The sequence below is a fragment of the Magallana gigas genome, chromosome 4 (assembly GCF_963853765.1).
Source record: "Magallana gigas chromosome 4, xbMagGiga1.1, whole genome shotgun sequence".
NCBI lineage: Eukaryota > Metazoa > Mollusca > Bivalvia > Ostreida > Ostreidae > Magallana > Magallana gigas.
Window position 1 is genome coordinate 41,323,544 of NC_088856.1, and position 16,619 is coordinate 41,340,162.

The 16,619-nt window shown below is 30.9% G+C and overlaps 1 protein-coding gene across 1 annotated transcript in view; it reads left to right on the top strand.

Annotated features, from left to right (window-relative positions):
- LOC117681563 (uncharacterized) overlaps positions 1-16,619 on the top strand; it is a 100,977-nt gene that overhangs the window by 42,949 nt on the left and 41,409 nt on the right. Inside the window, exons 10-11 of the mRNA XM_066083364.1 lie at positions 8,394-8,402; positions 8,793-8,801. Of these exons, the coding sequence (XP_065939436.1) occupies positions 8,394-8,402; positions 8,793-8,801 (18 nt within the window). The remainder of the gene's footprint in view (positions 1-8,393; positions 8,403-8,792; positions 8,802-16,619) is intronic.

A 16,619-nucleotide genomic window follows, 5' to 3' on the forward strand; every position in this document is an offset into this window, starting at 1 on the left:
TGCTATAAGTATATTGCAATGTTGTTTTAATAAGTCTTTCCGTTTTCAAAAAATCGCTGACGGAACGTTGTCGAGAATAATAAAAAATAACTAGAACTTTTTTTGTCTTCAACAAAAAGTAAGGGCTTTTCGACAGCCCCATGAGCCCTTTTTAATTAAATGTTAAAAAAAATTATACTTCAACTTATTTCCAAGTGTTCTAAACGCCTTGGTATCCCCAGTTGCCTAGATAGGAACTTATGAGTAGTGCAATGTGAAAAGAAAGATAACTCCAGAACTTTACAGGTAGCTACAATTCTAATTTCTAGAGGAATATTTTCAAAAAATCATTTTGAAGTAAGTATTAATTCCTCGGACACAAAACTTGGTATACCTATATTATTTATGCTCTACATTCTTATAGCAAAGCAAGATAACTCTTACTAAAAAAATATTTGAAATTTAAACAAGTGATGATTTTTGGGCCTTCCAAACCCCTTTAAGGAGTCAAAAAGGAGCCCCTCGGACCATTATTTTAAGATTGTACTCTTTATTTTAAACAATAAACTGAAAAGATTTTTAAAATCAGATGTAAGGTAAAAAAGTTACAGCTAAAGGGCTGTTTTGTACGTTGGCCCCTGCAGATCCCTAATTTTCTTGAATTGTCTACCCAAAAACTTTTCCGGTCTGCGCATTGCGCGTATCATTATACATCTGAAATATTGTAATGTTAACTTGCAAACTTTTTGAGAAAACGAACGACGCGTGATTTTAGTTTAACATTGGAAGTCCCATAGACAATTTTTCATATGCTCATAAAACCGGAACTACTCAATATTTTTTATTGAAACTTTGAATGTATCTTGAATACTTCTATCTGAACAATGTCTAGGCGTCTTATTAAATTCCTATGGGTTTTTGAAATTTTTTTTTTTTTCATCCCCCCTTTTCTCAAGTTTGAGCCCTAATATCTCAAAAACAGTAAGAGATAGAGAAATGGCTACGCTTATGATTTTAAACACCAAGACAAGATGCATCTAATTCTTAAATTTGAATGCTCTACCTGTAAAAAGAATAAAGATATTGTGCTTCAATGAATTTTTAGTATTTTCCTTGTCAAAACCGGAAGTGCCGGAACCGGAAGTCCAAAACCTTACATACGCGTGTCATCAAAGAATGCTATAAGACTATTGCATACTTGTTTCAATATGTCTTTCCGTTTTCAAAAAATCGTTGACGGAAATTCTGTCGAGAAAAAGAATAATAAGAAACATCAGAATAACAATAGGTCTTTTCGACCGAAAGTCGAAAAGCCCTAATAAAACAGAACAAAAACAATAGGTCTTTTCGACCGAAAGTCGAAAAGCCCTAAAAAAGACAATAACAATAGGTCTTTTCGACCGAAAGTCGAAAAGCCCTAAAAACAGAACAAAAACAATAGGTCTTTTCGACCGAAAGTCGAAAAGCCCTAATAACGATCAAGATGGCATCCACTTATTTGATAAATGGATATGTCATTAACATTTGATGAGTTAATAAAACTTCAGACCTCCATTTTCAATGAATATTAAGGAAGTCAATTTTACTCGGTTGACTTAGTCGATTAATCGGAGCCTCTTTTCGAGCCATAGTCGTGTACTCGTTGATTTATTTGAAACTGTGCGTTCTTATTCTACTGCCAGATACACCGTATCTGAACCATAATAAACATTTAAAAACTCATGATACGTCGCACTAGATGTATTTAATTTCAAACAAATTGAAGAACATGATATCTGTTAGCTAATGTTTTAGCTTTTCCTTTTTCTTGTGAAGCTTTTACATAATGAATTTCGTTATCATATTAGGCAAATCAAATATGACCACTTTGATGTTAAGCCATTGTTCCGCGTCGTGCCAAAATCAAATATTAAAGTTAATGGTTACATGAGAACAAACACCTTGAGTTGCTATGATTAATTTTTTTTTTATAAATACATCTTTAGGAAAACCACAAATTGATCGCTTTAAGTACGTGTTCGCATACTATAAGTACTTCTAATCAAAACAATAATTTGATCTTCAAATTCAACAAAGATAAATCTGTAGCCGCTTAAAAATATAACAGGGACACCCGTTCGATTCAACAGAGTGTAACGTGATTAAACATGCTTATGATAGTACGCACAAGATGTATTTTATTTCAAACAAATTGAAATGCGTTTTATATCCGTCATTGATATTTTATTGGCTTTTTACATTTTGAACATACACAACGTTATGTTTTGAATAAAAAAAAAACAAGTTTATTACACAAAAAATAAGCTTCATTTCAAAACTGTTTTCATCATTAGTTCAAACAAATTTAAAAGCGTTTTTTATCCGTCATTGATATTTTATTGGCTTTTTACATTTTGAACATACACACCGTTATGTTTTGAATAAAAAAAAACCAAGTTTATTACACAAAAAATAAGCTTCATTTCAAAACTGTTTTCATCATTAGTTAAATAGTAGTATCAAATGCCGTTTTCAATTTATTAACAATGGAATTTGCATATTACCCACCATATACATAAATATACAGACCCTGAAACGTACTACTACACCAAAAAAGCGTGCGACTTTCGTGCGAGAAACGTTTCGTGTAAACCGTTTAGCGTTTCGTGTAAACCGTTTAGCGTTTCGTGTGAATCGGGAAGCGTTTCGTGTAAACCGTTTTGCGTTTCGGGCAAAGCGTGCAGCGTTTCGGGCAAAGCGTGTAAATCGTTTCGGGCAAAGCGTGCGAGAACCATGTGAAACGTTCATCAGATTTCATTCGGAACTCTCTGACAATTCAATTGTTTCAAAATAGCGCTCGTGTTAAACTTTACTTTAAACTGTTTGTGATTGGCAAAACGCCTTTCTAGATATTGTCGTGAAAAAAATCTATAAGAAATGATTTTATACAAATTTTACAAAATTGAATTCATTTTTAACAAACAAAAGAAAGATACGCGTATTGAAAGAAGACTCGTTACTGACACTATTCGGCTGTGTACGACCAGCACACATAACCTCGGACATCGGGTAAGACCTGCACCTGGCTGTACCTGTCAATCAAACTCTGTGTATTCGTTTTCATTGGATGGTCACGCATCTCATCTTTTGTCAATAGCCAATAGAAATTTAATGACTTTAAGGTAGTCGAAATCAGTATTTGTTGATGCACACAATTTAAATGATAGATTATTTAACATTAATTTGAACAAATGTAAATGTAAACATAGAAAGAAAATATACTGTTCGTTTCTATGAAATGCGGGAAGTAAATTCTTCTGAATCCCGATTAAAAATATTTCTACAAGTTATTAATTTAATTATTTAAACACTGATAAAAGAAAACAACAAGTTATTAACACACTGACATTTTCCTAAAATGTACACATGCAATTAATTATCATGGGAATCTATATGCATGGTACTTATTTCAAATGGAATATGATATATATATTGTACGCTGTTATGCGGGGCGCCGGTTATGTATAAGAATATTGAGACAAAAATTTAAATCCTTTCTATTTTTTGTTCTTTCCAAAATCCGAAATAGTAATGACAACTTTCTTTATTGTTTAATCGATTGATTTTTTTCTGTGATTTTATGTACGGAATATTTATTTACACGAATGATACGACATAAAAAAATAATCGGTTGTTTTATTGCATTTTTCTAACTTATGTGTCTGACTAATTTTATTTTACATAACTTTCAAAATTATCAATGTAAATAATTACAGGTTTATTTACTGTTAGGATTTTTACATCGTATTCTCTGAAACCAAACAAAATACTAATATGAGAAGAAAAAACAAATCCCGCCGAATACTGGAAAACTGATTTCAGTTTGTAATCATACGGATTTTATTTTTGGTATTGAATATTGTGTTACGGTAATTTTTTTCTCTGGAATTTTTATCATTTACGGCACTAATAAGAATCATGGATATTTCTTTTGAGCAATAAATATATTTATAAAAGTGGTATTTTTTGGCTAATTCTGTGAATAGATAATGTTTTGCTTTAAATATAAGTACCAAATGAATTTTATTAACCAATTCAATATTTATGTACATATATGTTTCTAATATCAGAATTTCTATTATTTCGTGTTTTCTTAAAATTAATTCTTACAAACAGATTCAGGGTAAAAATCCAAGAGCACCCGAATCGATCAGGATAAAAGCGTGTCCAAAGCGTGTGAAAAGCGAGCAAATCGTTTCGTGTAAACCGTTCAGCGTTTCGTGTAAATCGTTTAGCATTTCGGGCAAAGCGTGCAGCGTTTCGTGTAAACCGTTCAGCGTTTCGTGTGAACTGTTTACCGAGCGTGTAGCGAGCGTGCAGCATGCGTGTGGTGTAATAGTACGTTTCAGGGTCTGTACATTTACATACCATACAATTTTAAATTTTGAATCTTTTTTGTATTTTTGACATCACAATGAACTGGAAAAAAGTAAATCTTTTTATATTAGTCAACTTGTCCATGTAACTCAATAATCAAACATGCTGCAAGTAGATGCAGATAGATGTGAGCATTTGGTGCATGTGCAAAAAAAATATGTTCAATCTTTACGTCTTGCATTTATTTACTATGTCCTATCCAATTCAATATTATTGTCGGGAATCACAGGATGAATGACCATCTTTAAGTTCTCCTTAAAGATAGCTTAAAGATGCTTAGAGGTAGCTTAAAGACGATCTTTAAGCCACCTTTAAGGTATATGTGTTGCTTAAAGATGACTTAAAGAAAACGTAAAGATGGCTTAAAGGCAGCTTAAAGACTATCTTTAAGCCACCTTTAGGCCACCTTTAAGGACAACTTATAGGTCCTTAATGTCCAAACTTCTTTAAGCCACCTTTAAGCTACCTTTAAGCTACCTTTAAGCCACCTTTAAGCCATTAAAAATATTTCAATTCAATATTGTGCTTAATTTACCAACAAAATATATTAACTATATGATAATGATAGAAAAGGTATAAAAAACGGTTTTTGTTCTAGAAAATAAAATGAAAACAAAAATAATCAAAACGCCCAAGACGAGGAATGAACCCGGGACCCTTCGTTTACCAGCATCACCTCACTTCCTCTGCGCCACGGCAACTTACATATTCAAGGAGATTTTTATATGCTATATATCACTGGATATTAATTCAATGTATTCAATGTGTATTTTTTACTTGAAAAGATTTTGACTTCCATTCAAATTGTAACAATCAATCATATCTAATTTATAAATTACATGCATGCATATATTTAGAATGAAACACGGAACTTTGTCTTCAGTGAAAAAAAAATATATTATACCTTATTGGAAACCGTTAGGTTTACTTAGTAAATACATTTAAACCGAGTAGATAAACGTTCATCTAATTCATAGCTAAATGAAATGCAAGGAAGAAGATGAAATCATTTCTTTTATTTAATGCATTGAAACTATTAGGGTATTAGTTCTAAGCAATTTTCCCGATTTTTTAAAATCACGGCGCGGTTCCAGTATGTTTAAACATTTAATTATATACATGATTTTTAGACTATCAATTCTATAACAAACAATATTACCAATTACGGGTGACGTATTTACTGCATGTGGCAATTGCAAATGATGTATATATATATATATATATATATATATATATATATATATATATATACTTGTACATGCAATTGTATGATGTACCAGGTCGGTCATGTGACATATTTACTCTTATACATATATTTAAACAATTAACCCCTATTTATGATCACCGGTACAGGGATTAATTAGCCTCTAGATTTTACTCTTACATACATGTATCTTTAATTTGTAGACATATCATTTTTAAAACCCAGAGTTAGGAAATAATACTTTGAAAATGAATTACAAATGTAAATAAACTTTTATTCACTAGACTTATCGTTTACACGTACATACTAAGATTTCAACGCCTTTAGAAACCCTGACTTCCACCTGGGCACACGACACACCTGTTGTGTATATCTTGTATATTCTGTGTTAGTTCCAGGGGTTTTCTTAAGTTGGTCAAACAATAGATTCGAATTAGATATACACAAACGTGCACCTGGGCACACGACACAACTGTTGTGTATATCTTGTATATTCTGTGTTAGTTCCAGGGGTTTTCTTAAGTTGGACAAACAATAGACTCTAATACATGTAAGATATACACAAACGAACAAAACTATGTATAGACAAACAAAGCAGTAATATCCTGCCCGATATAACAAAGGCAGTTGAGAGTCTTTTCATCTTTAACATGTAGCTAGCAGATCTAGAATTAGACCTAGAATTAATTAAAATTGAAAAAAAAAATACATACCTTCAACTGATCATCAAATTAAATCATGCAGTTTTGGTTCATTATCTTTATTTTGTTTAATAATTTCATGCACAAATTAAGATACAGAGACTGCTCACCCCTACAATAATTTTGAAACAAAATTTTTTTTTGGCAATCTGTGTCCATCGGAGCGTTGTTGATGATAGCGATATGTGTTTAATGGAGCGACAATTAAAACCGCCTGGAACACCCCCCCCCCCTGCCCCTTTACTTGGAAATTATATCATCACTCGGATCACCCCCTCCCCTCCCTAGAAAAGAGCTTTTGCATTTAATATATGTTTTTATTGTTCAGTTTGATCAAACTTGACTTAAAGGGAACTTAAAGATGGTGTAAAGACAACTTAAAGGGAGCGTAAATGCCACTTAAAGATGCTTAAAGGTAGCTTAAAGATGGCTTAAAGGTGACTTAAAGAAGTTTGGATATTCAGGACCTATAAGCTCAGCTTAAAAGTGACTTAAAGGTGGCTTAAAGATTGTATATCTTTTAAGCCACCTTTACGCCATCTTTAAGCCACCTTGAAGGACTTGCTTAAAGATTGTTTTTCGCCCTGTGAATAGAATGGACTAATGACTTTTTTCCGTTTTCAAATGAAAGACCTCTCCGAATGACTGTTCACATTTTCTAGAAAAAAATAAATTAATATGGAAAATATTCAATTTAAGAGTTATGTACAAATCTAAGTATATAATTGTTCTGATAAAAAAAAATATCTTGTAGTACATGAGACGTTGCAGATTTATACACGCAATTAAAAAAATCTACAAATTTTAGTCTTTTCATACATCAAAGAAGAAAGGTACACCTTCATGTTGTCTTATTTTAAAGTGATTTTTAAGTATATAAGAAATGAATTTTGTATCTGAATATGAAATAACACTCTCTTATTCAACTAAATGACATTTTCCAACTTAGGGCACAGACAATATCTTCCAGTGTTCTTTATCTTTCTAAATCTCTGCAAATATATATGAAAATAAAGCAAATGATACATGGCTTAAGTAAAATCAATAACGTTCTAAACAAAACTACCACTTATGAAATCCGGTTGCTAAATAAACATTTTGTTTAATTTTAAGGAGACTTAGTGGTAAAAAATACTCACCAAAATAGTCCTTAATCTTTTAAAAAATGGTTTGTTAAGCTAGAAACTATTACTTGGAAGAAAAGATAAACCAGAAAAATAGATTTTCTAAAATTTGAACATTTTTTAATATAGCTAGACATAGCTGTTCTTTTCAGCGAGATTAATATCGTCTAAATATATAAACGACACTTCAGCCCTCTCAAAATAATGGATATAGTATTATTATTTTTTTTATAAATATCTACGATATAGATAATCTGTCGCTGACTCGTTAAAAAAAATTATGTGAACCCAAACGTTCTTTAATAACCACTAGATTTTGGTTTTTTTTTAAGTTTTGTAACTTATATTGTAACTATGGTGCGTTAATTAAACACACCACAAATGCTTTTATCTGTAGTTTTCTTCAAAAAGAAGGCTTGAAAAATTAGGTCCTAGCATAGGTCGAATACCTTATAGTTCACTGTTTGATGGAGTTTTTTTTAAAGAGATCATACATACAGATGTATATTTGATACAATAACAATACTGTCAACAATTCAAAAAATGATATATCAAGATCGCAAGAGGTTCGTTAATTTTGGTAACAAATGCAGATGAAATTGATATTTCTTTTTTAAATTCTTGATAAAATAATTCTTCAAGATACAATCTTTATTCCTCACTTTCACGAATTATCTTATCGATGTGACATCACAGTTTTGATAATTGAATCCTGACTACTATAAATATTGTTTACAGTGTCTATTTGAACAAAAAACCTATGACAAAATATTCAGATTTTTCCAATGGTTTAAGAATCACATATTGTTGATACAAGTACCTTTGTTATGATGATTCAATTCAAAAATCATTACAACTAATTTTGCAGTTATTTCAATCAACGTTAGTTCAAATTATACGAACTACATGCACTTGAGAACTTTTTGGATTATTATTTCATAAAACATTTTATTCTCTTTTTTTTGACAGCATAGTGAGGTGAGTCATTAAATATTTGATTAATTAGATAGTATCATTTTATGATTATTTGCAATATGAAAAATCAGTATCACTCACTTTCTTGCATTATCTTATCAATGTGACATCACAGTTATGATAATTGAATCAAGACTACTATAGATATTGTTTACAGTGTCTGTTTGAACAAACAAACCTATACGCAGAATATTCAGATATTTCTAATGGTTTGAGAATCACATATTGTTGATACAGGTACCTTTGTTAGGATGATTCAAATCGCAAATCATAACAACTAATATCGCAGTTATTTCAAATAATGTTGTTTGTTCAATTTATACGAACTACATGCACTTGAGATCTTTGTGGAATATTATTTTATAAAACATTTTATTCTCTTTTTTTTGACAGACCAGGGAGGTGAGTCATTAAATATTTGATTAATTAGATTGTATCATTTTATGACTATTTGCAATATGAAAAATATAAATATCCGAAACAAAGATTTGATGAATTGATAAAAATCCATATCTCCATTTTCATTGCATATGTATAATTATCATTTACCATTTAAATTCTGTCAAAACTTTCATTACACTGACTTCCTTTGTTACGTTAATTCAATACAAAAACATTCCATCTAATACAATTGTTATTTCAATCAATGTCAGTGCATTTGTACGAACTACATAGGCTTGAAACCTTTTGGTTTATTTTCTTATAAAGTATTTTACTCTTCCTTTGACCGTTTATAGAGATGAGTCATACATCATAATCATTAATTAATCATTTTGATTGCAATTTGCTCAAACACGAACAATTTTTTAAAAGTTTTGGACTGTTCATTAATACATGTACTGTATTTTACATTTATCTTGTTTTTTTTATTATTTTACTTTGCACGTGTTTTAATGCACAACAAATTCGAATCATTTTGGTTATATTGTGAATGAATTATGAGCACAACATATGTTCTGAATCTGAAGATGGTACTTTGATTAATATGAACATCATATGACTTGGTTTTGTTTCATTGAATGTTTGTGCTTAGTTTTATATCTCTGTAACTATTCCTGAAGCATTTTTGATCTATTGTTTAGTAAATCATTTTTCTTTTTTTTTTGAAAGGATGGAACGACAGAGTTTATTGTGAGTATTAGCTTATATTGATCATTTAATGCATTTTATTTGAAATCTTTAAAATTGACACTTTGAATGTTGTCCTCTGATTTTTGTTTTTGATTTTTTTCCCAATTGTACCACTTGAATTATATAATCGAAATCTATGTTTTAAAAATTGCTAAAATGTCTTTGCTGTAAAACTAAAAAAAAAAAAAACGATACATGCTACGATAATAATGTCGCTGTAAAAATTGTTCTTCATTATTTTATCACTCTAATTGTAATAAAGTATTGTTTGGACATTGCGTTATATGAGAATTAAAATCTTCACATGAAGACATTCATACCCGCTTTCATTTTGCTTATGGGGAATAGCTCCCTGTGCGTAATAGTGTTTTATAGTCGCAGTCAATACTTTTCTTGTCTAAATATATCTCCAAATTATCACAGACATGTCTTTATCTGTTTTACGAGAGGTCTAACTCTTCAATACTCCGCATTAATACAAATGAAATAGGCATGAACTAATTTTAAAGAGTTCGAATTGATTATCTAAAGCTCTGATTGGTCAGAAGTTAAGGTAGTGGAAAATGACCTCCTATCAATATATGTCAGACCCTTACAAGTGTAAGGAGAAAGGGGAGGCTTTTATGAATACTGATTTACAATCCTTTCTTGACTTGAAGCTGTAACGGAAGACCTCATCGTTGCTTGCAACGATCTCGGCTCTAGTATTATAATCACTTTTATGAAATATCTCATCGATGTGACATCGCAGTTGTATTATTGAATTCAGAAAAGTTCTTGTTTACAATGTGTATTTCAAAAAAAAAACTATCAACAGAATGTTTTCAAAAAAAAAAACTATCAACAGAATGTTAAGATATTTTGAACTTTTTAAAAATCACATACCGTTGATACATGTACCTTATAATTATTTCATTCAATGTTGGTGCATTTTATACGAGCTACGTGTAATTGAGAACTTTTTGGTTTATTATCTTATGAAACATTTTATTCTTTTATTTGACAGTTCAATCAGATGAATCTTAAACTCTCTACATACATTGAATTTTATAATTATTTGCAATATGCCAAAAGCTAAATTTCGAAAACAAAGATTTGCAAACATATTAGATTATAAATCTAATATGAATCACACAAAAAGAATATAACAATCGAAATAACGATCAAGATGGCATCCACTTATTTGATAAATTGACCTCCATTTTCAATGAATATTAAGGAAGTCAATTTTACTCGGTTGGCTTAGTCGATTAATCGGAGCCTCTTTTCGAGCCATAGTCGTGTACTCGTTGATTTATTTGAAACTGTGCGTTCTTATTCTACTGCCAGATACACCGTATCTGAACCATAATAAACATTTAAAAACTCATGATACGTCGCACTAGATGTATTTAATTTCAAACAAATTAAAGAACATGATATCTGTTAGCCAATGTTTTAGCTTTTCCTTTTTCTTGTGAAGCTTTTACATAATGAATTTCGTTATCATATTAGGCAAATCAAATATGACCACTTTGATGTTAAGCCATTGTTCCGCGTCGTGCCAAAATCAAATATTAAAGTTAATGTTTATATAAGAACAAACACCTTGAGTTGCTATGATTATTTTTTTTTTATAAATACATCTTTAGGAAAACCACAAATTGATCGCTTTAAGTACGTGTTCGCATACTATAAGTACTTCTAATCAAAACAATAATTTGATCTTCAAATTCAACAAAGATAAATCTGTAGCCGCTTAAAAATATACCAGGGACACCCGTTCGATTCAACAGAGTGTAACGTGATTAAACATGCTTATGATAGTACGCACAAGATGTATTTTATTTCAAACAAATTAAAAAGCGTTTTATATCCGTCATTGATATTTTATTGGCTTTTTACATTTTGAACATACACACCGTTATGTTTTGAATAAAAAAAAACAAGTTTATTACACAAAAAATAAGCTTCATTTCAAAACTGTTTTCATCATTAGTTAAATGGTAGTATCAAATGCCGTTTTTAATTTATTAACAATGGAATTTGCATATTACCCACCATATACATAAATATACAGACCCTGAAACGTACTACTACTCCAAAAAAGCGTGCGACTTTCGTGCTAGAAATGTTTCGTGTAAACCGTTTAGCGTTTCGTGTAAACCGTTTAGCGTTTCGTGTGAATCGTGAAGCGTTTCGTGTAAACCGTTTAACGTTTCGGGCAAAGCGTGAGCGTTTCGGGCAAAGCGTGTAAATCGTTTCGGGCAAAGCGTGCGAGAACCGTGTGAAACGTTCATCAGATTTCATTCGGAACTCTCTGACAATTTAATTGTTTCAAAATAGCGCTCGTGTTAAACATTACTTTAAACTGTTTGTGATTGGCAAAACGCCTTTTTAGATATTCTCGTGAAAAAAATCTATAAGAAATGATTTTATACAAATTTTACAAAATTGAATTCATTTTTAACAAACAAAAGAAAGATATGCGTATTGAAAGAAGACTTGTTACTGACACTATTCGGCTGTGTACGACCAGCACACATAACCTCGGACATCAGGTAAGACCTGCACCTGGCTGTACCTGTCAATCAAACTCTGTGTATTCGTTTTCATTGGATGGTCACGCATCTCATCTTTTGTCAATAGCCAATAGAAATTTAATGACTTTAAGGTAGTCGAAATCAGTATTTGTTGATGTACACAATTTAAATGATAGATTATTTAACATTAATTTGAACAAATGTAAATGTAAACATAGAAAGAAAATATACTGTTCGTTTCTATGAAATGCGGGAAGTAAATTCTTCTGAATCCCGATTAAAAATATTTCTACAAGTTATTAATTTAATTATTTAAACACTGATAAAAGAAAACAACAAGTTATTAACACACTGACATTTTCCTAAAATGTACACATGCAATTAATTATCATGGGAATCTATATGCATGGTACTTATTTCAAATGGAATATGATAGATATATTGTACGCTGTTATGCGGGGCGCCGGTTATGTATAAGAATATTGAGACAAAAATTTAAATCCTTTCTATTTTTTGTTCTTTCCGAAATCCGAAATAGTAATGACAACTTTCTTTATTGTTTAATCGATTGATTTTTTTCTGTGATTTTATGTACGGAATATTTATCTACACGAATGATACGACATAAAAAAATAATCGGTTGTTTTATTGCATTTTTCTAACTTATGTGTCTGACTAATTTTATTTTACATAACTTTCAAAATTATCAATGTAAATAATTACAGGTTTATTTACTGTTAGGATTTTTACATCGTATTCTCTGAAACCAAAACAAATACTAATATGAGAAGAAAAAACAAATCCCGCCGAATACTGAAAAACCGATTTCAGTTTGTAATCATACGGATTTTTTTTTTTGGTATTGAATATTGTGTTACGGTAACTTTTTTCTCTGGAATTTTTATCATTTACGGCACTAATAAGAATCATGGATATTTCTTTTGAGCAATAAATATATTTATAGAAGTGGTATTTTTTGCTAATTCTGTGAATAGATAATGTTTTGCTTTAAATATAAGTACCAAATTAATTTTATTCACCAATTCAATACTTATGTACATATATGTTTCTAATATCAGAATTTCTATTATTTCGTGTTTTCTTAAAATGAATTCTTACAAACAGATTCAGGGTAAAAATCCAAGAGCACCCGAATCGATCAGGATAAAAGCGTGTCCAAAGCGTGTGAAAAGTGAGCAAATGGTTTCGTGTAAACCGTTCAGCGTTTCGTGTAAATCGTTTAGCATTTCGGGCAAAGCGTGCAGCGTTTCGTGTAAACCGTTCAGCGTTTCGTGTGAACCGTTTACCGAGCGTGTAGCGAGCGTGCAGTATGCGTGTGGTGTAATAGTACGTTTCAGGGTCTGTACATTTACATACCATACAATTTTAAATTTTGAATCTTTTTTGTATTTTTGACATCACAATGAACTGGAAAAAAGTAAATCTTTTTATATTAGTCAACTTTTACATGTAAGTCAATAATCAAACATGGTGCAAGTAGATGCAGATAGATGTGAGCATTTGGTGCATGTGCAATGAAATTTATGTTCAATCTTTACGTCTTGCATTTATTTACTATGTCCTATCCAATTCAATATTATTGTCGGGAATCACAGGATGAATGACCATCTTTAAGTTCTCCTTAAAGATAGCTTAAAGATGCTTAGAGGTAGCTTAATGACGATCTTTAAGCCACCTTTAAGGTATATGTGTTGCTTAAAGATGACTTAAAGAAAGCGTAAAGATGGCCTAAAGGCAGCTTAAAGACTATCTTTAAGCCACCTTTAGGCCACCTTTAAGGACAACTTATAGGTCCTTAATGTCCAAACTTCTTTAAGCCACCTTTAAGCTACCTTTAAGCTACCTTTAAGCCACCTTTAAGCCATTAAAATATTTCAATTCAATATTGTGCTTAATTTACCAACAAAATATATTAACGATATGATAATGATAGAAAAGGTATAGAAAACGGTTTTTGTTCTAGAAAATAAAATGAAAACAAAAATAATCAAAACGCCCAAGACGAGGAATGAACCCGGGACCCTTCGTTTACCAGCATCACCTCACTTCCTCTGCGCCACGGCAACTTACATATTCAAGGAGATTTTTATATGCTATATATCACTGGATATTAATTCAATGTATTCAATGTGTATTTTTTACTTGAAAAGATTTTGACTTCCATTCAAATTGTAACAATCAATCATATCTAATTAATAAATTACATGCATGCATATATTTAGAATGAAACACAGAACTTTGGGTTCAGTGAAAAAAATTATATTATACCTTATTGGAAACCGTTAGGTTTACTTAGTAAATACATTTAAACCGAGTAGATAAACGTTCATCTAATTCATAGCTAAATGAAATGCAAGGAAGAAGATGAAATCATTTCTTTTATTTAATGCATTGAAACTATTAGGGTATTAGTTCTAAGCAATTTTCCCGATTTTTTAAAATCACGGCGCGGTTCCAGTATGTTTAAACATTTAATTATATACATGATTTTTAGACTATCAATTCTATAACAAACAATATTACCAATTACGGGTGACGTATTTACTGCATGTGGCAATTGCAAATGATGTATATATATATATACTTGTACATGCAATTGTATGATGTACCAGGCCGGTCATGTGACATATTTACTCTTATACATATATTTAAACAATTAACCCCTATTTATGATCACCGGTACATTTTGTACAGGGATTAATTAGCCTCTAGATTTTACTCTTACATACATGTATCTTTAATTTGTAGACATACCATTTTTAAAACCCAGAGTTAGGAAATAATACTTTGAAAATGAATTACAAATGTAAATAAACTTTTATTCACTAGACTTATCGTTTACACGTACATACTAAGATTTCATCGCCTTTAGAAACCCTGACTTCCACCTGGGCACACGACACACCTGTTGTGTATATCTTGTATATTCTGTGTTAGTTCCAGGGGTTTTCTTAAGTTGGACAAACAATAGACTCGAATTAGATATACACAAACGTGCACCTGGGCACACGACACACCTGTTGTGTATATCTTGTATATTCTGTGCTAGTTCCAGGGGTTTTCTTAAGTTGGACAAACAATAGACTCTAATACATGTACATGTAAGATATACACAAACGAACAAAACTATGTCTAGACAAACAAAGCAGTAATATCCTGCCCGATATAACAAAGGCAGTTGAGAGTCTTTTCATCTTTAACATGTATCTAGCAGATCTAGAATTAGACCTAGAAATAATTAAAATTGAAAAAAAAAAATACATACCTTCAACTGATTATTAAATTCAATCATGATTTGGTTCATTATCTTTATTTTGTTTAATAATTTCATGCACAAATTTAGATACAGAGACTGCGCTCACCCCTACAATAATTTTGAAACAAAAAACAATTTTGGCAATCTGTGTCCATCGGAGCGTTGTTGATGATAGCGATATGTGTTTAATGGAGCGACAATTAAAACCGCCTGGAACACCCCCCCCCCCCCTGCCCCCTTACTTGGAAATTATATCATCACTCGGATCACCACCTCCCCTCCCTAGAAAAGAGCTTTTGCATTTAATATATGTTTTTATTGTTCAGTTTGATCAAACTTGACTTAAAGGGAACTTAAAGATGGTGTAAAGACAACTTAAAGGGAGCATAAATGCCACTTAAATATGCTTAAAGGTAGCTTAAAGATGGCTTAAAGGTGACTTAAAGAAGTTTGGATATTCAGGACCTATAAGCTCAGCTTAAAGGTGACTTAAAGGTGGCTTAAAGATTGTATATCTTTCAAGCCACCTTTACGCCACCTTTAAGCCACCTTGAAGGACTTGCTTAAAGATTGTTTTTCGCCCTGTGAATAGAATGGACTAATGACTTTTTTCCGTTTTCAAATGAAAGACCTCTCCGAATGACTGTTCACATTTTCTAGAAAAAAAATAAATTAATATGGAAAATATTCAATTTAAGAGTTATGTACAAATCTAAGTATATAATTGTTCTGATAAAAAAAAAATTATCTTGTAGTACATGAGACGTTGCAGATTTATACACGCAATTAAAAAAATCTACAAATTTTAGTCTTTTCATACATCAAAGAAGAAAGGTACACCTTCATGTTGTCTTATTTTAAAGTGATTTTTAAGTATATAAGAAATGAATTTTGTATCTGAATATGAAATAACACTCTCTTATTCAACTAAATGACATTTTCCAACTTAGGGCACAGACAATATCTTCCAGTGTTCTTTATCTTTCTAAATCTCTGCAAATATATCTAAAAATAAAGCAAATGATACATGGCTTAAGTAAAATCAATAACGTTCTAAACAAAACTACCACTTATGAAATCCGGTTGCTAAATAAACATTTTGTTCAATTTTAAGGAGACTTCGTGGTAAAAAATACTCACCAAAATATTCCTTAATCTTTTAAAAAATGGTTTGTTAAGCTATAAACTATTACTTGGAAGAAAAGATAAACCAGAAAAATAGATTTTCTAAAATTTGAACATTTTTTAATATAGCTAGACATAGCTGTTCTTTTCAGCGAGATTAATATC